This window comes from Typopeltis vanoorti, chromosome 22 (assembly GCF_054136105.1).
Source record: "Typopeltis vanoorti isolate ZY-2024b chromosome 22, IOZ_Tvanoo_1.0, whole genome shotgun sequence".
NCBI classification, from domain to species: Eukaryota; Metazoa; Arthropoda; class Arachnida; order Uropygi; family Thelyphonidae; genus Typopeltis; species Typopeltis vanoorti.
In genome coordinates, this window is record NC_143570.1 from 15,207,792 (window position 1) to 15,231,986 (window position 24,195).

The 24,195-nt window shown below is 36.2% G+C and overlaps 1 protein-coding gene across 3 annotated transcripts in view; it reads left to right on the forward strand.

Moving 5' to 3' along the window:
* The window catches only part of LOC150094178 (thiamine pyrophosphokinase 1), a 110,600-nt gene that overhangs the window by 40,585 nt on the left and 45,820 nt on the right, over positions 1 to 24,195 (forward strand). For 2 of the 3 annotated variants that reach the window (XM_090412223.1, XM_090412221.1), the window contains exons 4-5: positions 9,401 to 9,531; positions 18,070 to 18,165. In XM_090412223.1, coding sequence (XP_090268349.1) covers positions 9,401 to 9,531; positions 18,070 to 18,165 — 227 coding nt within the window. The remainder of the gene's footprint in view (positions 1 to 9,400; positions 9,532 to 18,069; positions 18,166 to 24,195) is intronic. The other variant, XM_090412222.1, reaches the window with a different exon arrangement.

Sequence of the window (24,195 nt, forward strand, 5' to 3'; positions counted from 1 at the left end):
TAATGTAGCTTAAGACAGAACCTTGAGGTGTTTCTCAAGGTTCTGTCTCAATGTCTGTCCTCTCAGAGGCAATGCTCTCTATGCATTGCCTCTGAGAGGCAATGCATAGAGAGCATTGCCTCTCACAGTAGGCAATGCTCTCTATGTCGATGATTTCACAATTTACTGTCACTCTCACTCCTGCAATATGAGGGTAATTGAAAGACAATTTCAAGAATCAATTCATCATGTCTCATCATGAGCTATTAGTAGTGGTTTAGGTTTTCAGCAGGAAAAACTCTGTGTACGCTTCTGCTCTAAACATATCATACACCCAGATCCTGATTTAAGAATGGGATGTAGCACCAGAGGCCAAGTTCTTGGGAATCATCTTTTGAAGTTTGAAGGATATTTGAATATCCTTCACACTTATGGTCAGTGTTCCTTGCTCTGCTCTGCCTTTATTGTGCACTTTTATGTTCAAAGTTTGATCATGGGTATCGGGGTTACAGTTCAGCAAGGAAGAGCATGTTCTGATGGTTGGACCCTATCCATCATCTTGCTGGATAGGGATATATATATCCATCATCGGGATATATAAATAGATACTGGTGCTACTCGCGCATTGCCCATTCAGTCTTAATGTTGAAGTGAATGGATGTGCTCTATCACTTAGACAAAAATAGTTGTCTCTTAACTATGCTCTGTAAATAAGCCTCTTCCTGGGCATCTTATGTGAACTAGTATCTTTTCTTTGTGTTGAGAAGCTCAGTATCACATGTTAGACTCCCCTTTGTTGCTTTAGTATGTGATTATGCAAAGAGATTAATTATAATTGTGAAGACCAGCAAAACCACATTTTCATAAACATCATCTTGAATTCCATTTATCTAAAACCTTGGTGCAGTCAGACCCTGAGAGCAGCCCAAATAGATCCGAACAGAGCATAGAGATACATTCTGTAGATACCCTACTGCATCAGATCTGATTGCCTTCAAATGTGCTACTCGCAAGCTATTCACATGAATGTCAACAACATTACATGCACCAAACATGACAGTATTCTTCCACGGCAGGTTTGTGCTCCATCCTGTAATCTTTGACTGTGCCAACTAAGGAAGTATCATATTCTATCAACTATTTACGTGCAGTTATTTAATGTACATAGAACACTATACTGATTTTCTTCCCATCTGTCCTGATGATTCAAGATCTGAGACCTTTGATGGTTGTGCTGCTGTGTTTTCAGACATTACTATATCCCACCAAATTCCAGATTGCAGTAATTATACTGCAGAGTTGCATGTCATTCAGCTTGTGTATATAAAGCAAAATAGCTATTCAAGGTTTATAATTTTATACAGACTCACTGAGTTCTTTATGGGCCATCTTGCCTGCTTTGTATAATACACATCCAGTGCTTTTCAAAGTTCTACAACTGTTGTACAAATTGAAGATCCTTAATTTTGATATGTAACTGTGCTGAATTCCCAGCCACATTGGAATTGAAGGAAATGGGGCTGCAGCTGATAAATCAGACCATTCATTTTCCTCTTACTGTATCATTATGATCAACCCCATATACAGACAGTTTATATGATCAAAGCTTATCACACTATGGCAGAGAGTACTGACAAATAAATTACATAAGATTAAGCCTGAAAGTAAGTACTGGCAGTCTAGCCAGCATAGAAATAAGAGAGAAAAATTTTTCTTGCTAGGCTCCAGATAGCTCATGGTCATCTTACACATGCACATTTACTGAGAGCTGGTGACCCACCTCTTCTTATTATTATTCTTCAGCTTCATTCCCACTCAAGTAGGGTTGCTGCAGCAGATCAATCTCCTTCACTCAGTTCTGTCTGGCCATTTTCTACTCTAGTCCAAGGTTTTGGAGGTTCCCTGTCAAACTATCCAGCCATTGTTGTTTAGGTCTTCCCTTATTTCTTTTAACTTTTGCCTGGTGCCTGATAAACTTTTGCTTGGTGGCTTCATCTCCAGCACTCTCCTTCCCACATAACTTTTATCTTGTCACATAACATGACCAAACTACCTCAACCTTGATTCCCTATCTTTCCAGATACTTAGGTTACCTTCATTGTTCCCCTGATCAGTGATTCTTGATCTTGTCCAATTGTGTTATACCACTTGTAAGTCTGCATTCTCATTTCAGCTATGTTCATTCTCTTCTCCCATTTCTTGGTCATCTGCCAGGTATCACTGCTATACATCAATGCAGGTCTTACTACCATTTTGTAGATCTTTCCTTTTAATTTGCTAGACACTTTTGTATCGTGCAAGATACCTGAAACCTTGATTGGTTCCTCCTACTGAGTTCTGAGTCCAGGTATCCATCACTTTGGACACATGATCCTAGATATATGAACCTAGACCAGGGGTGGGCAACCTTTTTAAGTGTGTATGCCAAAATTGTCAAATCTTTAATACAAAATTTTTTCACATGCCAACTAAAATTTTGGGGAACATATTATTATTTGGTGTGTTTTAAGTATCGGGAGACCTTTTCAAATAATCAAAAATCACACTAGAGGGGTAAAGTCAAAGAATATTGTAAGAATAATTCTAAGTCATGTAAGAGTGAATGAATGTAAAAATTAGTGACAGAATTTTTACTTAACAGATTAAGTCATCTGATCTGTTCTGTCATCCTTTTGGAGATCACTGATGTATTTCTTTAGGTTTGGAAAATATCTAATTCTCTCACTGTCTACATCCCTCTTAAGAACTCCTAGCTTCTAGTTTCATTTCAAATGTCTTTATGTCATCAAATATAGCCTTAAGAGGGATGTAGGCAGAGAGATTTAGATATTTTCCAAACCTAAAGAAATACATCAGTGATCTCCAGAGCCCTATAGTTTAAAGTTTTAAACTACAGTTCAAGCCATTTAAATGTTTGCAAAAAACATCAGTGTGCAAACCCACATGATGTCATACATTTCTTTATAAGACATATTTATTAGTCAAAAAGAGATTTATCTCATCCAGGCATTTATCAAATCGTTTCAGAACAAGACCTTGACTACGGCAATGAACATTGTTGTACATTATTAGTCCTTTGTACACTGAATCCACCTCATTCAATAGATTCTGAAATTGTCTTTTATTCAAAGCACGTGCAAGAATGTAATTAACAACTTTTGCTGTTTGTATCACTTCTTGAAGTTCCTTGAGGCCAGCTTTTGCAAGTCTCCTCATGTATAATGCAATGAAAACCTATCAGTGGATGACCAGCATGTTTTGCAAACAGATTTACAAATCTTGCTTCCTTATAAATTATGCTGGGTGCACCATCTGTTGTGATGGATACCACTTTTGAAATATCAATTTGCCAAAGATAATTTGTTCATAACTGCTTTACATATTTCAACCCTGTTGGTACGCTCAGATAGTGGTACAAGGTTAATCATCTCTTCACATACTTCTTCAACCCTACAAATCCACATATATACACACTTTAGAAAACCGATAAATTCTTTACAAAATAGGAAAAAAAATATATAAAATGACAGTAAAGGAGTCATGCCACATCAGGCTGCCTGGCAATTGATGCAACAACTGAATGGGACAAAACTTGTATGTTAGTATATCACGATGATAGTTTGTTTGGAAATAGAATGTTTGTTTCATTTTCTTATTACTTATTATTACTAAAAAAAGGTGATAATGTTTTTTCTTTATTGCATTTTTATTTGGTATCGATCTACTTAATAAAGCTGATCATCATCAAATTCCTGCCATGTACCCTCAAGGGGGGGGTGTACAGGATATGATAGTACTACATGAAAAATTTACATCATTACTAACTTCCTATCTACAGTTTTCCTCCAAATCAGTCTGTTACTTGTCAAGACTCCAACTTTACTAGATCTTATATTTCTATCATCTAAGGCACTTTGTACCATATCAATCCACCTATATCTTGGTCTTCCTCTGGGTCGTTTTCTGGAAACTTGGCAGAGAACACTTGTTTTGCTAATCTTTCCTCACCCATTCTGTTTAAGTGACCATACCACCTAAGATTAGCTCTGCTAATGCATTCCTGGATGCCGACAATGTCAAGTTCTTTCCTAATATCCTCATTTTTAATATGATATTGCCATTGATGCCATTTGTTCACGCCTCTAATCTTTCTCAGGACTCTCATATCTGCGGTCTCCAGTCTTTGGTCAAGTGTTTTACTTCTGACCCAGCTCTCAGATCCATAAGTTAAAACTGGTTTGAACACTGCCTTGTATACAGCTAATTTAGTGTTCCGACTAATTTCTCTCTTATTCCATATGAATTTATTCAGTTGACTTCCTACCATACCAGCTTTGTTGATTCTGTTGTCTATTTCCATATTTAATTTACCATCTTCACTAAAAATCGTGCCTAAGTAGCTGAAATGTATTACTTGTTCCACAGGTTCTCCATTCACAACACAGTTGACATTTTCAATGATTCTACCTATTTTCATTGTCTTTGTCTTTTTATTGCTGAGCTTCATACCATATCTATTACAACATTTATTCAATTTAGTCAGAGAATCTTGCAGACTTGTAGCGGATTTATTTAGAAGTATAACATTGTCCGCATAAAGCAAAGAGCTGATATTAACATCTCCAATTTTGATATCATGTTTAATATCACTTTCCTTCATAATGTGATCCATATAGATAATGAATAACAGAGGGGATAATATACATCCTTGTCTCACACCAGATTTAACATTAAACCATCTTCCTGTACTTCCTTCAATTCTAACTGCTGACTTACAACTCAAATAAAGAGTAAGTATTGCTTGATATAATGCCCCATTGACACCATATAACTGTAGCGTATTGAATAGCTTCTCTCTTGGCACCTTGTCATATGCCTTTTCCAAATCGACAAAACTTAAATACAGATCTTTGTTATATTCCCATGATTTTTCCACTATTTGTCATAAAGTGAAGATCTGATCCTGACAGTCTCTATTTGACCTGAAACCAGCTTGTTCTTCACCAAGCTTTTCTTCCATAATTCTTCTCAACCGTTTCTCAAGTATACTTGCATATATCTTACCAGGAACGCTCAATAGGGATATACTTCTGTAATTCTCACATTCAGTTTTATTTCCCCTTTTTATATATAGGTACTATGAAAGCTCTACTCCAATCATTGGGAATTCGTCCCTCTGTCCAGGTATATCATCTGTCGAATATCATCTACTCCTGCAGCCTTTCCACATTTCAAGCCTTTGATGGCTTTTTCTACTTCAAGTATCGATATGATTTCCTGAACTGCATGCCTGGTCAGTGTTTTTTATCACTGTGCTGTCATCACTGCTTGTTTCATTTAGCATTTCAAAGTAATTACTCCATACTTCAAGGATATCTTTTTCTCCCGTTTTCATGTCACCTTTATCATCTCTAACTCCTTTTACAGCACTCTTTCCTCCATTCCTAAGCTTCTTCAACAACCTCCAGAATATTTTGCCACCTTCTTGATATTTATTTTCTATGTTCTTGCCAAAGTCCTCCCATGACTTTTGTTTAGCTAGTTTTACACAGTGTTTAGCTTTCTTACATTTGTCTCTATATTCTCTAAGAGCACAAGCTGACTTATTTGCCAGGAACTTTTGATACCCTTTCTTCTTTTCCTTCACTGCCTCTTTAACTTCCTGTGTCCACCATGGAGTTCTAATTTTTCTATCCTTGCAGACAACTTCACCACATGCCTCTCTAGCTGAATCAATCAGGGTTTTCTTCAAGGCTTGCCACTGAATCTCCAAGGTTTGGTTCCTGTTCTCAAACTCTTGCATTTTTCCTTCAATAATCTTTGTGTATTTTAGTCTACAGTTCACATCTGAGAGCTGCTCAACTTTTATTCGCTTTAAAATTTTCTTACATGTCATTCTTTTCAATATGAAATTCAATTTTATCCTGCTCAAGGCTAAATAGTGATCACTTCCAATTTCAAATCCTCTGTACACTCTGGTGTCCTGAAGCAGGGAGAAAACATCACTATCAACAATAACATAGTCAATGAGACTTTTCTTATTTTTTGCCTCTTCTCTCCATGTGAATTTGTGCACATTTTTATGTTGGAACATGGTGTCAGTAATAACCAGTCCATGTCCTGAGCAGAAATCCAACAGGTATTTGCTATTATTATTAGCTTTGCTCTTTTCTCCAAATTTTCCCCCAAACATTTTTGTATGTCTGACAATCACTTCCTACTCTGCTATTTAGATCCCCAACAAAGACCAACTTTTCCTTTTTCATTGTATTAGTAACTTTCTCTAGAGCCTCAAAAAATGCTCCACTTCTACCTTAGTAGAACCTTCTGTGGGACCATAGGCACAAATAAGTCTCATTGTCAAGTTCCCCATTCTGATATTTGCCCACATCACTCTACTTGACACTGCCTGCCATTCAAGAAGATGAACCTCGTATTTTGTGTTGAATACTATGGCTACTCCTTCTTTTCCTTGACTGTCATTGCCTGAATATAACATTTTGTATTTATTGCTCAGAAAGATCTCGCCAGTTTTGGTCTTTTTTGTTTCAGTCACCCCTATTATGTCGATCTGGTACATATCTAATTCCTCAGCTTGCTCCATTTCTTTGCCATTCAGGCTTCTTATGTTGATAGTACCGATCTTTAACTCTGGTGATGTTGAGTTGGGGTGTGTTTTCAGATATTTTCCAGTAGCTGACTTTTCATTGTTCGTCCTGGTTCCCTTGCGAAAACAATGGGGGCCTTGTTTAACCGAGCGACGCCCCAGCCGGCATGAAATTTTGTCATGTTGTACCATCATTTTGTATTTTGGTTTAACCAATAGGAATACAATTTGGTCGGCTAAATCCCAAATTGCCAGCCCATCCTCGTTCATTCAGTATCCAGGTAGATACCCAACAGGGTGCACCACGAGAAGGTGAGGATTGGACATTAGGTCAGAAGCCCTGGTTGGTTCACTACAACACATGTACTCTGTCTTATTTCTCCTGATCCTTAAACCACTGTCTTCCAAAGCTTTCTCCAAGTCTTTCTTCTGCTTCCTGCTCAGAATTTTGTGCAAATCTTTGTGCTGGTGTCCACTTATTGTGAAAAATGCAACATGTGTCTCAGTATTTGTCATATTCTGGTGGAGTGCCAGCACTTAACATGGCAGAGAGGAATGAAATTTTTACTAATCCAGCTGAACTATACATACTCAGGCAGATCTTATGAGACTCAAACATGCATAACGTTTTTAACTTTTTACTTTATATTAATTAATTTATATATGCACATTTGATTATGAATTCTCTTTTTTTGTAGACATTGCTTAATTTATAAATTTTTTAAAAATTTTCTTGTTGTATTGAACATATCATTTCATAATTTATCGCTTTATTACTGTTTATTATTACCTCATGTACTGCTGTTACCTTTGCTTTGGTTACAGGAGTATGACCTTTGCTGTCTTTGCACCAATAAACCATAAATCAATCAATCATTCTTACTTTTGATATACTCAAACCTCCAACATCTGTAAAAGCAGGTTATCTCAACAGTCCTGATATGCTGTACATCTCTAATCCACTGAAATACTTTAAATGTCAGAAATACAGGTGTGACCATGCCTATTGCATGTGTCCGATGTGGCAATAAAGAACAGGATAATGAACCTTGCTCTGCCAAGAATGCAAAATATGTCAACTGTTGAAGAGATCATCCATCATACTTCCATGCATGTCAATGGTGGAGGGATGAAAAAGAAACATGAAAGATAAAAACAGAACAAAATATATCACATCAGGATCTAAAAAGGAAGTAAGCTACCACCACCATACCTATCCTGAAATCTTATGCTGAAAAGTGGCAGTTAAGAAAATATCAAAATCATTTCAAACATATTTGTTTATTTTCCCATCTGATAATCATCAATCTAACAGATAAGCTTAGGTGTTGATGGTTATTCATGCCTTATTTTTAATGATATTAACAACACCAAACAGACTATTTAATAAAAAGATATTTTATTAACCTGTTAATAAAACATCTTTTTATTAAATAGTCCATTTGGTGTTGTTAATACTGTTTAAAATAAGTCATGAATAACTGTCAACCATAAGCTTCTTTGTTAGATACTCCCATCTGATAATTTTACTATTCCTGAACTTTAGGAACATGAGTGTCTCTCTGTGGAGTGAATTAGTTGTATGATCTACAGTTTAACTTCTGAAACAACTCTATAAATGATCCATTTCAGTGAGAACCCACTTATGAAGAAAATTATGATAAGAATATCACTGAAAGATAAACTATCAGACAACCCCCCCCCTCTCCCAGAAAAAAATGGATACTTCTGTATTCACAATTAAACTCACCAATAGATGATGGTGATAAGCTCTCTACTTATTACATGATGGCAATCAAGAGATAAGCTTTCAACTTATTAGAAGTTGAACAAGTCTACAAAGATAAAAGAATAGATAAATTTTTTATAGTGGAACTGTCATAGATCCTGCCAAAATGGTGACATCAAGGTTCTGCTGCAGAAACACAAACCATTCTGTTTATAGTCTGCAGTAAACATATCTAAAAACCTAGTGTGGACCTCACCTTGAGGCATTTCACTGTTGTTCACAAGAAGAGAATATTGGAGATAATGGCAGGGTTGTTATCCTAGTGGACAACCGTATTCCTTTTCAGCCTGTCCAGCTTAATACTGCTCTAGAAGCAATAGCCATTCATCTTCTATGGGTTTTCTCATTACTGTATATTTCATTTATTTACCATTGGGTTCTTAGTAAATGAGATTGACCTTGATATCCTTATATTACAACTGCCTGACCCCATGTTTCTTAAATGTGACTTGAATGGTGTGGAGAGTGCAATCATTTGATCATTTAGGTAATTAAAGACATGACTACTTTTCCACTATTTGGGTGTGCCATACCCATCAAACATTTGCTGGTTGATATGATTTTTTTTTGTGCAACACATTTTGCATAATTGTTTAACTGACTGAAAGTAGAAATGAAAGATTTGTTGCATTTATTGATGGAGCCAAAATATGGCATAATCGAATTGCCACATCTTCATGACTACCTTGTCATGAGGATGTGACACCAATTCTAGTATTTTCTTGCTGTATTAAATTAGTAAGATATAGAGGTATGGCATGGTTGACTTTTGTGTTTGGTGCAATCTTTATATTCTATGAATTAAGTAAAAATTATTGTTAAACAGTGGTAAAAGACCTGAAAAAAAAAGTGTTGGTTTATATTTAAATATGGATAGAAATTCAGTTCTGAATTTTTGAAATATGATATTTTGATATAATTGGAATTACCATGTTATAAAACCGATAGATAACTGTAACTACATACTTAAAATCTCCCACTTTTTCTCTATAATGGAAATTAATATTGAAGTACTTAATTTATAGCTGTTCTTCGAATTGCAGTTGATGGTGGAAGTGCAGAACTGTATCGGAGATGTAAACATTTAATTCCTGATCTCGTAACTGGGGATTTTGATTCTTTAAATGTTGAAGTGTTAAAATATTATGAAAAAATGGTAAGGGAATGTCTTTTAAAAAGTTTAATTTTGTATGCTTTTGCTTTAGTTCAGGGGTTGGCAACCTTTTTTGAGTGGAGAGCCATTTTTGATCTAATTTAAAAAAAAAATAAATAAATAAAAAAATTCAAAGTGCCACATCTCAGCTCAAGCTAGGAGGAGGAAAGGGGAATTTTTTAAGAAATGGAATAGTTTGGGAAAGTGTTTTATTTAAAAAAATATATATTTTTGAAATATTTTATATCGGTACTGAAAAAATGTAACAAATATCCAATTAGATATGAATTACTGTGACTTTTGCTACTGAACTTCTTCAGCGAGTCTTTCATTATTAGATGAGTATGCCATAATTTTCATCTTTAAACATGCTGAGAGACTTGCATTGTTCAGATGGTTTCTTGATTTATTTTTTTACAGAAATACGTTGAAAAAAAAAAAAGTATATTCGAAAATATTTTTTTACAGAAATACATTGAAAAAAAAAAGCTGAAAGAAGTCCAAATACAGATATTTTCAAATTTATATACACATGCAGTAAGCTATTTCAGACATTGAACACAATTTCATTGCATCGAACACATGGATATTATTTTGTTCTTGTTTTAACTATTTATACTCACCACTGCTGCAGTGATTAACCTTCAGCACCTTGCAGTACATGCTGTGCTTTTAATGTTCTGGCATACTACAAAGAGAAGTGTTATTGAGCATGCACTAGTGGTACATATAGGCTAAAAATTAATGAGCCACATTTACATGTTCAAAGAACCTCATGTGGCTAATTAAATGCATGTTGCCAACCCCTGCTTTAGGTAATTAAGTGTTTTGAAAAAACTTCTTACTCTTTTTACATATATACCACATATATTGAAAAGTAATGTCTTCATGATATTTTTACATCCAACACATACTGTTCATTAGACCAATTCAGATAACCTCTTCAGAAGCTGGCTTACAGCCAGCTTCAAATTAAGTCTACACAATGAAAATAAGAAATTACTGTATATATCAGCAGATAAGACAGATTCATTGTATACTCTCAGTATAAAGCCTGAACCTTCTAATTTGTCAGCAGTAAACATTATGGTAAAGAGAATGAAATGCTGTGGGAGGATGAGAATGAAATCCATGGTTTCTGATTCAAAGTGAAGACTTTTTATACATGTTGTCTTTTTAGTGAGAAATATTTTAAAACCAATAAATTAATGCAAATAGGCTAGCATGCAAAATAAAGCAGTCAGTTGACACGAGGCATTAAAAAAGAAGATAAGTATTAGTACTTATCTTCTTTTTTAATGTATTAAGACAGGACTTTTTTTGTGCATATCTTTACAAATACTGGTTTTTAAGGTCCACGCAGTTAGCCTAGTGGCTTTGCGCTTTGCAACCATATGCCTGGGGAAGGAGTGTCCCAGGTTCGATTCTTGTCGAAGACGTGAGGAACCTGAGGATCTTCCTCAGGCATAGCCAAGTTAGCCAGTCTTGGGCACGGGCAGTAGGGTTTTTCCCACCAGTTTATCTGGTGGAAAAGCAAGCAAACCGGCCCCGTGAACATACGCTTCTACAGCCAAAAATATATCCCCCCCCCAGCAGCAGACTAGGCGACAAGTCGGTTGGGAGTGATATTAACAAGTAGTTGCATCTAAGTAACACGCGGACCCTGCATAGGAAGCGGGAATAACGTGTAGTAAAAGTGAAGAAGAAGACTGGTTTTTAAGTTTCTGATACTGAGTTTTGATTTTTTTGTATGATTGCTGTGGTTTTTTGGTGCAAATTTATTGTCTTTGTCTCATATCTAATACGCATTAAATGTAGGTAATGGGAAGTACCAGATATTGTAAGTGTTTTGATCTCAGGCTTCAACAGCAGTTGAGGTAGTGCAATGCTTCTGAAATGGATAGTGCCAACTTTTAGATGCCAGTAGTGTGTTAAAGAATGTGAAAGATGTGTCTATGAATTTGACCTTGGGCACTGTGGTAGAGGAAGATGTTTTGACTGATGGCTGTGATTATGCATGTAAATGTTGGGTGAAAGCAGGATGTGTGTGGACAGAGAAATATGGAACTGCTTAGAAAGGAGATAGAAGGCATTAACACTGAGTTCAGAATGATGAGGTTAAGAGCCAGAGAGGTTAGTTATGGCAAGGAGAAAGAGAGCAGGTGTGGAGAAGGACATGAGAGAGCAAGGGAATAAAGTAGATAAGAGAATGGGAGAGATAGAGAAAGGGAGGAAATTGGAGAAAGTCAAGAGAGAGAAAGATAGAGGTGAGATGAAGGAAAGAAAGTTGGAGAGAAAGGAGTGTGTGTGTGTGAGAGAGAGAGAGAGAGAGATTGAAAGAAGAAAGGATCAGGGATGCCAGTGAGAGACATTCTGGACGATCTGTTCAGAGTATGATGTATGGAGATTTGATGATTTGGGGATGCGTAGAGTAGTCCGCCAGAGGAGTGCTTGCATGAGGAATAATAGAGAGTGTAGTGATGTTGGCACAAATGACCCGAGAGGTAGCATAAATTGTGTAGCAATAGATTTGAGACTGATGTTAGGGATAGTGCAGCAGAAATTTGTCAGAGGGAAGATAGTGAATGTGTTACTTTGGATGCACAGTGGAGCAGAAGGTAGTGATAATGAATGAGATGATAGTGAGAAAGTGTAGGAAGATAAGTCTGGAATATGTGAAGTACATTTGAGGATAAATGGGAGCTGTATGCAAGAGATAGATTACGTTTGGAGAGACTGTCGATTTCTGGACAAGCGAGTGTGTTATAACAGGGAAACTAGAATTGCAAGGGTGGAAGATAGCAGAGATGACGTTATGTGGGAATAGTGGCTTGAGAAATGAGAGAGTGTATACTATACTGGCAATGCACTCGTTTTTCTGTATACAAATGCCAGGATCATTAGGAATAAAGGAGTGAAGGGAATGAGTTTGTGGTGTTGATTGACTCGCTCTATCTGAAGGTAGTTGATATCAGTGAAACTTGGTTAACTGAGGGGGATGTTCTGACACGGATAGAAATTGAAGGGTGTATAGTAGCATATTTTGACAGGATATGGAAGGTAAATGTGCTGATGGAGTATTACTCATGATAAGAGATGAATTATAATTGTTCACTTTATGTCAATGATATTGCTGGACTAAAGACAGCTACTCAGTTGTTTGCTGATGATATGAAGGGGAAGGTTATTAGCAATAGTGTGCTCATCAAGAGGATTTGAATATTTGGAAAGTGGGCAAATGATTGGGAATGTTAGTTTAATGCAACTAAATCTTAGGTTTTGAAATTTGGGATCCACAGATACTTGATACTCGCTTTGTGGAGTTATACTGAAGAAGCAAAGGAAGCAAGCAATCTAGGGGAAATTGGTGATAGAAATTTGAAGTTCAGAGGACATATCACAAAGGTTTTGAGGTTAACTGTTAGTAGTGCATGGGAGATAGTTATGGGGCATCTGAATGAAGCAATATCAGATTGTAACAAGGTTAGGTAGGAGTTAAATGGATGAGTAGTATCATTAAGCTTGAGCTGCAAAAGAAATTATTGTGGATGGTACATAACAAGGGTGGACAAGTTCTTCGGTAATAAGAGGTGCATATAATACGTTTTTGAATGTTCAAGAGCTGCAGAAAATATTATTTTCAAATTGTATTTATAAATAATAAAATATACAACTATATAGTAGTCCTACTCACCAGAGAAGAATATGTTTAATCTCTACTCATTGAAGGCTCTGATTGATTCTTCATTGGTGCAGTTAATAGTTTAAAATCTGGCTGATAGGATGTCAAAGCTGTTCTAAGAAGGTGAGGTGAGGTGACTGTTAGTGAGGATAGCATGATGTTTTGACTTGACAAATTTCTTTACAGAGAAAAGAAATTCACAGCATTAAGTTGTCTCAAAAACAGAGAGTAGTCGGAAGCCAGTTTTCTGAAGATTGGGATACTTTGTTTCTGGGATTTGTTTCCAAAAATCAAATACAGATGAGCTTTTATGTACTAGCTTCAAACCCACATCTTCCTGCAGTTCAATAAGCTCTGTCTCCATTGAAGCAACATCCGTGGTAAAAGGTGCAACAACAGGACATCCATCGTTGATGACATCAATCAATCAAGGATTCACAAGAAATTCAAAACATGGCTTTAACATTTTTTTAGTTTCTCAAATCTATTCTCAAAATCATTATAAAGTGTTTCTAAGTTTCCTTCGCATTGTTTCAATTAAAATTGTCCTCCCATTGTTGGTTAAACACTCTCATTTCTCGTTCATATTTTTGTTTTATACTCTTCTGTTGCTCAGTCATTTTAAACAAGGGTTTTTATAACTCACTAAAATCAGTCTTAATTATTTATTAATCAGAAAAGTACTTATCTACACTAAAATTCACTAGTTATGTTCCGCTATCACCACAAGCACGTAACTTGTGTGTACTGCATGAAGAGTCCAGGCAACAGAGGTGGTGGGTAATGCAGCAATTATAGTAGTCACTTTTGGAACTAATTTTGGTGGGAGCGACACAGGCCACAAAATGTTGAAACACTATTTACCAACCAAATACGATAATAAAATCCACATTAACAACCCTTTTGGCCAGTACCATTTAAAAGCTAAAAATGTAAAGTTTCAAAATATGTGTTTTTTACTTATCTTTAAAGCATTTACGAAATAAAATATTCTAATATTGGTACATACTATACTACTATAGATTATTAAAATAAAAGTTTAGAAAAAATGGCAGTGAAAACCAATATTGTCTCGGGAGCCGCACAGAGTAGCTTTGGGAGCCGCATGCAGCTTGCGAGCTGCAGTTTGTCCACCCCTGATATATAAGGAGAAAGGTGATCAGCAAGCCCATGAACAGTATAAGGTCAGGTAAGAAAGGTGATCAGCATGGTAAGGAAAGTGGCAAAATCAGAATTATGAGAAGAAACTAGCTTAATAAATTCTTCATTCGTATGAGTTTTCTTCACTACCCAATCAACGTTTGGATAATTTAAGTCATCTATAATGATTACTCACTTGGTATCCATCATGGCATGGTAATTAAGTACTGCATTAATTTATCATTGCCAGCAACTTAATTACCAGGTCTGTAGCACATTCCCACCATATATTTCATCTTGTTAGCCTCCACTTCACACTATATAGTTTCAGAATCACTGCTGTATGGGACATTATTACTATTTTTGCTTTCGCACATTTATATCCTAACTATACCCATATCATCAGATATAAAACAGATAGGAGAGGAGGGAAAGTTAGTCCTTCCTAAAAATACCCTTTACACTTGGTCCCATTTATTGTGATAGCCAGATTTGGTTTCACTAATGCTAACAGTCTTAGACTACAACTTATTCACTAAAGTAACAAACTCAACTTCTTTGTTTCTATTGCTCCTGGTATTTGCATAAAGACATAACAAATTACCATCTGGCTTTTTCTTATACTTAAATCATGGAAGCCTTGCAAGTCCTTCATTGTGATGATCAGTGCCTAGATTACATCTATCTAGATTCCAGAAATTTTCTCTCTCCATTTCAGAAGTCTGTTTTGCTGCCTCTAGAGCTTCATGTATTAAGGATAATTATCAACGTACCTGTAGATGGGTGCTTGATGGAAGGACACTGATTACGAATGCCTTGGCTGAACAAAGGAAATGGGCTTTAATGTTATAGCATTCAGTTGATGGAGTTGCATTATAAGAATAATCTAAACATGTTTCCTCTCAGCATCAATGGATACAGGATGGGACTCACTTCCTTCCTGGTTTTGATTATATCCTGTTCAAATATACTCTGCCAACTCGAGCTCGTACAACTTGGGAAAGTGATGACAGTAACTGCAGAGTAGGCTGTCAGAGTATAGAAACTTTGGCTCATATTGCTCAATATTGTTATTGTATACATGGAGTATATGTCAGAAGACACAATTCAGTAGTGAGGGTTATAGAGAATACATTGAAGAACAAATGTTGGATAACAGGATAACCACAGTAGACCCCCCCCCACACACACAATAGGACTAACATTGTATTAAGGAAGCTTGACCGTGTTGTAGGGAGTGGAGATGAGTTAGTTGCTATTGATGTACAAGTTGTGGGCACTAGGCAACCACTCACTACCCTCCATCATGAGAAAGCTGCCTGCCATGCTGAAAACCAAGACTTGGTATGGCTACTTCAGGAAGAACACAATATCATACCAAAATTTACTTTTGTAATTGTATCCTTTAAAGGTGTATAGTGTTAGCATAATTTTATGAATTTTTTAAGCTTTGGTCTCTCTTGAGCTGATTTCAAGATACTCGCTTTGTGTGCCTTGCAGGGCACATTGGTAGCATGGAAGACTTACCAGGAATGACTTCTCGAATCCCCAGGTTTGGAGTTGAATAGTACAGGATATTGTTAGAGGCCTACGCCTCCTCTTCTGGTCCTACACATGGGACCATGGTATGTCGCACTGTTTTCAGTGTAAAGTTAGACAAATAAAATAAGTAAATACATACATATGCAGTCTGCTTGACTCAGTTGAACAGCTTTCCCTTTTCCCTCCCCAGATTTACTCAAAAACAGCTGGGCCAAACAGATATGTAACCTCAGTGACATTCATATCATTATTACCTTTGCATATCATAGCTGAATTTGCACACACATTATTACCATTCCTCCCATGATGATCTAGTTTCTCTGACTCTCTGCATTAGGTCTCATCTCAATAAATAATTTTCTTTGGGCTCCTGATTGCCAAATCCATTCATATGCAAGGCATCGCTCTTATACAGTCCTTTTCTACCATCAGACTCACTCCACTCATCCAAAAACTCGCACCCATTTCTTCTACACAGTCTTTGCATTGAATCATTTACCATCATAGCCCTCTTTAACTCTGTAATGTTGTATCTTGCTAATAAACCAACAATTTCCTTTTCTTTTGTACTTATCCTTAGATATCTTATCACATACCATATTTGTCGCTACTTAAATCATTAGTTCCAGCAAGCACTCTCCCATCTCTTTTACTTTTCGTTTTTGTTTCTCTATTACATTTGTCACATCTTTAATTTTTACCTCTAGGAGTCTTGAATTAGTGACATTGACAACTGCACATTTAACAATCAAATTGCAAAATCAAAATGAAAATAATCTTGTTCTGATTATTTTTCTTATCCTATCCAAGTTTCTTTAAATGTTTCTTGACTTTTTTCTAATTCTATGGTCAGTTGTCTAATAATTCCTTTTAATCAATTTATTTCAAATGTCATGTCATCCTCACTTGTATTATTGTAGCCATTCTATTTAAGATAAATGAATGTGTCACAAGTTCCTTTGTGACATATTCATTTATGCCATATTTTGACTCTCCTACTTTTCTATCACATAAGTCATATCTGTAATCTATAGTATTTGATCAACTGTTTGATTTCTAATCCTATCAGTGTGTACATATCATTATCCACAGTAACATAGTCAATGTTACTGTCATTGACTATGTTACTGTCATGGTCAGTGTTCATAGTCCATGTTCTTATATCTTGTCTTTTTTCCATGTGCATTTGTGCATATCTTTATGCTGGAACATGGTATTAGTAAATGACTAGTCCATGTTGTGAAGAGAAATCCAGCCACTACTTACCATTGTTGTTAGTTTTGGTCTTTTCTCTAAATTTTCCCAAAACATTTCTTTAATATTTCTGCTACTTTTCCTTTATATGGAATAATATAACTTTAATTCAGCTGTTTCTCCTTCATATCCGCTTTGCTTAGTTTATTATCTGTTTGGATTTAAAAAGAGAGAGAGAGAAAATGTTGTGCCAAAATAGCTGGAATATTGTTCTGTATGTCCTTCATCGAGATGCAGTTATTTGCCACAATTCTTCTCTATTTTCATAGTTTCTATGTGTTTATTTTTGATTTCCCTTCCAAATCATTTTGTATCAGTTATTCAGTTTAGTCTGAGTCCCGAAGATTTTTATCAGATTTATAGAGAAGTATGTCATCGTCACATGCTAATACCAAGTAAAGAACTGAGTTTAATATCTGCCTCTATTTGATTTCAGGCTTAGTGTTACCTGCCTCGTGTTGTCATCCATATAGATGATGAATAACAGTGGAGGTAGCACTTACCTTTGTCTTACTGAAATTACACCAAACCATCTTCCTATATCTTTCAGTTTTGCTGATATATTTACACCATATAATTGTATTGTCTTGGACAGTTTCTTTTTCTTCCCCCCACCCTCCTTGACACCTTATCACATGCCTTTTCCATATCTACAAACTCTTTCTTTCTTATTATTATTGCACTGAGAATTCAGATTTTAAGAATCTAAAATTCCTTTGCTAACTAGTTGTAGAGTTGTTAACTATATTATTTTTTTTGCATGTTGAATAGAGATAATACTAAGATGTATAACAATATAAATATAAAACATAAAAAAATAAAATGTAAGTATAGTATGTGATGAGTTATTAGCATTCCATTGTTTTGTTTTTTAAAATAAAATAATAAAAACAAATTTTTTACGTATTTGTTTGTATATTTAGGGCAGCCGTATCATCCAAACCCCTGATCAGGATAAAACAGATTTTACTAAAGGTATCGAGGAAACATTAAATGCATTAAGCAAAAAAAAAGAAAATGTAAGTATGTAGTAGCTTTATATTAATCACCATTTCTTTGTTATACCTGATTTTTATTTCTTTTCATCAATTGATTCCAGGATTTTCTGATGATAATTTTGATTAGGACTGAGTTCTGTGGCCTTGAAATAGATGACTGATACAATGAAAAATGTTACAAGACCGACCTGTCTCCTATGAATTGCCACTTTGTTCTTGTGGAAAGGTGTGCATGTTCTTGTGATATGATTCTGAGAGCAATACTATTCGACCTAGAACTCATAGGCCACCTTTCTCAGACTGAGCAAAAGAAGGTATGCATTTTAGTGACAGAATATCAGGAAAAGACTGCAGCAGAATGGGATCCTCAGTTGTCTTGGTCTGCATGCCATTGGAATTGACTCTCAGAGCTATCAAATGCTGTGTGTATCTGTTGTCTGCATCAACATTCTCTTGTTAAAAGAAGTCATGCACAGCCTGGCATCTTCAAAATAGGACTATCACCTGCCATCTCCAGACACAACACTTGTGCTTTCAACTTTTGAAAGCACAAGTGACTGCTACTGATGATGATGTTACAATACTGGGACACTTACTATTTGATCTTTATGTCAGTGATATTGTCACTGAGTTGCAAGGCAAAATTCAATTTTTTTTTGATAATGTAAAACTAAGGGGGGAATTGTCAGTAATGGTGCTCAATGTTGTGATAGCTCTTCAGATGGATTTCAATTAAGTGGGAATTTCATTGTGATATTCCTAAGTGCAGGGCTTTGAATTTTAGGATCCATATGTGGAAGGCTTCATGTTTTATTGTGGAGCTATGCTGGAAAACATGAGGAGGCAAGGAATTTTGAGGTGATGGTGGATAGAAATTTAAAGTTTGTGGGAATCACCTAATTTTCTTGATCTTCATGCCATTGCAATCAGCTGTCAGGTACTACCTGTAGTACCTTAGCATTCCATCATTAAAAGAAGTCATGCATAGGCATCTTCCAAGTAGGGAAAAGACAAACCTTTAGAGAGTTACAGTGAAGGTAACTCTCTAAACATTCCACAGCCAGCATTCTAGTACTGTGGAATGGCTGTACTGTGGAATGGCTATAGAGTGAGATCCTGTGTGATCTGGAGAGTTTGGTAGATAGAAGACAATGAGTGATATGACATTTAAGTTGCTGAGATATTTACCAGATAGACATTAGAGAGATTCTTCATATGAGAGAACAAGGGTCATCCCTAAGAGTACAGACAGTGAACGAGTGGAGAGTGTTATGATGACTTTGTAAGTAAATAATAATCTTTATAAATAAAACATATCTACCATAATGAGTTTTTGTGACATGATGAAAGTCCTGTACTGATGATGATAATGTTCTACTCTGTCTTAGCTGATTTCTTCCTTTGTGAAATGAAATGAGGGAGGGAAGGGATGCTTTAGCATGATTGCCATGTGCAGAAAACTCAGATTTTTGCTTTAATGGAAAATTTTCCATCAAGCAGTGGGAATTAAATAGGAAATGTTCAGTTTCAGTCGGTACTTACGAGGGTGGTCTGAAAGGTTCTCGGCCTAACAATGAAAAAACGAATTTATAATTTCGAAATTATTTTCATTTTTTAACATAATCTCCCTTGAGACAAATACATTTATTCCAGCGATGCTCCAGTGCCATTATCCCTGTAGTGGTTCTCAGTAAGATCTGCAAAATACCCCTCTTGAAGAAAAATGCTGACCAGTGAGGAAGAGTTTTAGTTTTGAGAAGAGATAGAAGTCAGAGGAAGCCAAATCTGGGGAATAGGGTGGATGTTCCAACAATTCATAGTGCACTCTTAATTTTCCCATTGCCAAAACACCTTTGTGGGCAGGTGCATTGTAGTGATGGAAGATGATTTTTTTCTTCTGCAAACCAGGTCTTTTCTCACTAATTTTTTCATCTAGTCTGGTTAAAAGATTGGAATAATATTCCCCGGTTATTGTTTTACCCTTTTCAAGATAATTAATAAACAAAATGCCTTTAGCATCCCAAAACACCGATGCCATGACCTTTCCTGCTGATGGAACAGACTTTGTCTTCTTTGGCACTGAACAACCTACTTCTGTCCACTGTTTTGACTACTGTTTGGATTCTGGTGTGTAATGGTGAATGCAAGTCTCATCCGTAGTAATAAATTGATGCAAAAAATCAGTTTTATTCTTGTTAAAACGTTCCAAGCACTGTTCAGAGATTTTCATGCGAGTGCGTTTGTGATCTGCCATGAGCAAGCACAGCACCCATCTTGCACAAAGCTTTTTCATTTGCAATTATTCATGCAAAATATATCCTACACGTTCTTTTGAAATGCCTATAGTCACAGCAATTTCACGCACTTTGACTCGCCGGTCATTCAATACCATATCGTGCACTCGATCAATGATTTCTGGTGGTGTTACACTTTTTGGATGTCCTTCACGTAGATCATCTTCAAGGCTGGTACGGCCATGTTTAAACTCAGCAGCCCATTTCTTAACTGTCGAAAACAAAGGAGAAGAGTGCCCATAAACTTTTATGAACTTCAAATAAATTTCTTTTGGCGTTAAACCTTCTTTTACAAAGAATTTTATAACCACACGATACTCAGTTTTATCCATTTCAAGGGATACAGACAACACTTTTGCTTCAGACAGCTGTATAAAACAAACTATTTGCAATTTTACATGAATGCTTATGACAGATGTACCAACTTAGAAAAAAAAAATCGTGCTAATAGTGTTGCCATCAATGGTCGAGCCAAGAACTTTTCAGACCACTCTCATATACAGTACATAATCTCACCAACTTAACTGCAAGAGCTGTAGTTTCATATTTATGAAAAGTGTACCAGATGACTTAAATCTTTACCTGTGGTGATGAATGTCAGAATTTTTTAAAGTCATTTCAAAAGTCATTTTAAAGTTGTTCTTTTCTTTATTAAAATGTGCAGAGACTATCGAGAAAAATTAGTAATGATAGAGGCAGTTTGGTTTTCAGAGAACAACAGTTCTTCAGGTGGCTAGGATGACTGTGAATAAAAAAAAATATACATATCACTAGATCCTTCAGCATGTTACACACACACACACACACACACACACACACACTGAGGGATCTAGTGATATGTATTGATTATCAGTATTCATTATTATGAGGATTATGTCTTATCATTACTCTGAATGTCATTTATATGTAATTATATCACTAAGAACAAATTGCAACAGGCTGTTTGGTATTTTATTGACAAAAGATCATTTCACATCACCACTGCCATCTATTACTGACAGTGTGTTTACTTGTCCTAGCCTACATTGTCTACTTCTGGACGTAGATACTTTCAGGCGCAAACTTTGTTTGCTCACACTTGGATAAAGGATTAAACTAAACTTATTATAGTCTAACCAAGTGAAAAATAAACTCTCAACATCTTTCTCTGAATCCAGAGTAATTTAATAATAAGGTTGCACACCCTTTGGCAACTCCTATAGGTTAGGATGACCTCTCATTTCTTCTGCCTTTGTATCTCCACTACTGGGCCTGGCTCCCACTGACGAGACCTCAATAAAGGTCGAAACCAGTATGGGTAGTGGCCCTTGCCTTAATGCATAGCATTACACATATCCACAAGGAGATGTGCTTTGCATTAGGGGAGATACTGAGATAGGAGTGATGAGAGCTTTCTCCACCTTTGCAACGAGTTTCCTGGTGTTGCACTACCTTACCCCAGTCCTGAAGATACTTTCAGGTGCAAACTTTGTTTGCTCACACTTGGATAAAGGATTAAACTAAACTTATTATAGCTGGATGAGGATGATTATCTGACAGAAATAGAGCTAGAGGTATTATGTTTTTCATGAAGCAGACAGGACAGAAAGGGAGGAATCAGAGTTGATGATAGTAGAGAATTATATCTGTGCAAGTGGCAACGGTACTGAGAGAATATAGTGTGAGATATGTGAGTGCATGTTTCTATATTCCTGGAAAGTGGTGAGAAGGAGCTATATAGGCAAATTAACTTAGCAAATAAGATAGGATGATTGTTATAGATTGATTTTGATTATACCTAGTCTAGCCATAAATACTGTTGCAACTTGAACAGTGCGTAAACCTGTAATCTATCAATAAATCATTTGCAGCTTTCAGCACGTACAAACCACATGTACTGTATAACGTGCATATAGCAGCACTTAAGTGTTTGAAATGTATCCCCTTTTGTCTTCATACCTGAAGTCTATGAGTCCAGATATAGATGGCAGCCTGCACAATATTTCATGGAAATGCTGCCACTGCTAGCTTCAAATTCACTTTCAGGCTGGTGATGCTGGGATGTTGTCTCTTGCAGGCTATTCTCTCAAGCTCAGACCACAATTTGAAGTCCAATGGACTCAGATCAGGGCTTCCAGGTGAATGTGGTCAGGCACATTCACCTCCAGCAACTATTGTGTGGTACTCACCTTGTGTGCAGGGGCTGAATCCTGTTGGTAGGTTCACTGCCTACTGTGCATTTGTTAACCGTCATGTTAACCTGTTATTCACGGGCCATAACACAGGTTCTAGCCTGGCATCTTGATACATTTTAGCAGAAATTTTGACTCCTTTCTCACAGAAATGCAACTTGGATGCCCCCTGATATGTAACCCCCTCCCACCACCACCACCACCATCACTGATGAGGGTGATGACTTCTCTCGATCCTGTGTGCTATGGCACATGCTGTGCAACCATCTGGGGCATATACCTGATCATTTTGGTGGTTAAACGACTCTTCTGAAAACCTTCTCATCTGTGAAGAGGATATTTCTGTCTGTTGTTTTTGTTCTGTCGAGAAATGCCTTTGATTTTATCACCCTCTGCTTTATAAGTTATGGTGTTAGAAAGTGTCCAGTAGAACGACGATAGGCTCATACCCCCAATTAATCAGTTAATACACATGACATTGTTTTGTCAGATAAGTCTCCTGTATTGTTATAATGGTTAATAGTCTGATACACAAACATCCTACTGATCGTGAGTGTTTTTAGCATGTTGAAAATAATAGGTGGCTGCATTCCAACCTTGTGAAGTGCTATTATTACAGCTACGTGGTTCTTATAAATCTCATGGTTTTGATGTGTCTAGCAAAAAAAAGAATGATTATGGAAGTATGATACTAGTTAGTAAAATTTATTAACCATTGCAGAGGATAAAGTAGATATATTAATCCTTTGAGCAGTGAGTTTAAAATATATACTCACCCACCTTCTATAGCTCATAAATACATGATAAAAAAAGAAAGAAAAGATTGCCAAAGAGGTTGCAGCACCTCTCTGCAAAAACTCAGAAGCCAGCATAAATTTATCGCTTTCCTATAGTTAAAATTTAAACATATATACATCAATACTGTTTTGGGGATAGAAGCATGGTGACATATATAATGTACAGCTACTGCTCAAAGGGCTATTCAGATGAGCAATTCGTAAAGTTATTTTATCTTTGTGAAGATGATGTTATACCAAACTTCAGCACAGTGCGAAGGATGGAAAGGTGACTTATGGTGAGTGAGCATTAGGTTTATGGGAATTGAGTAAACTTGATGTTAATATGGGTTTGAGGATGTATCACTGCATATTTTTAACAGAATGCTCCTGGGAGTTAATAACAACTTTGACATACATTTTAACATGAGTCTAAAATTGGCCCAAGTTCCAAAATAGTATACAGAGTGCAGAATTGCTCTACTTCATAAGAGAGGTGATAAGACTAAGACTTCAAATTATAGGCTAATCTCTGGGTGTCTAGAGTTGTGGTTAACCTGTTATAGAGGTTAGCGAGAACAAATATTTGGGGGTTGAAAACAGCAGCATTCCCATTCATGGAGAGCATGTGCTCAAGAAGATTGTGATTTAGCAATCTACTTATTATAACTCTTTCTTTTAAGGTTACACGGTGATCAGCATTCATATTTATAAATTTAGGGACACAAAAACACACGTGTTGAAAAGATTATTTTATTAATTAGTAATAAAATACTATTTGACGTTTGGACCCCTGTATTGAAGTCATCA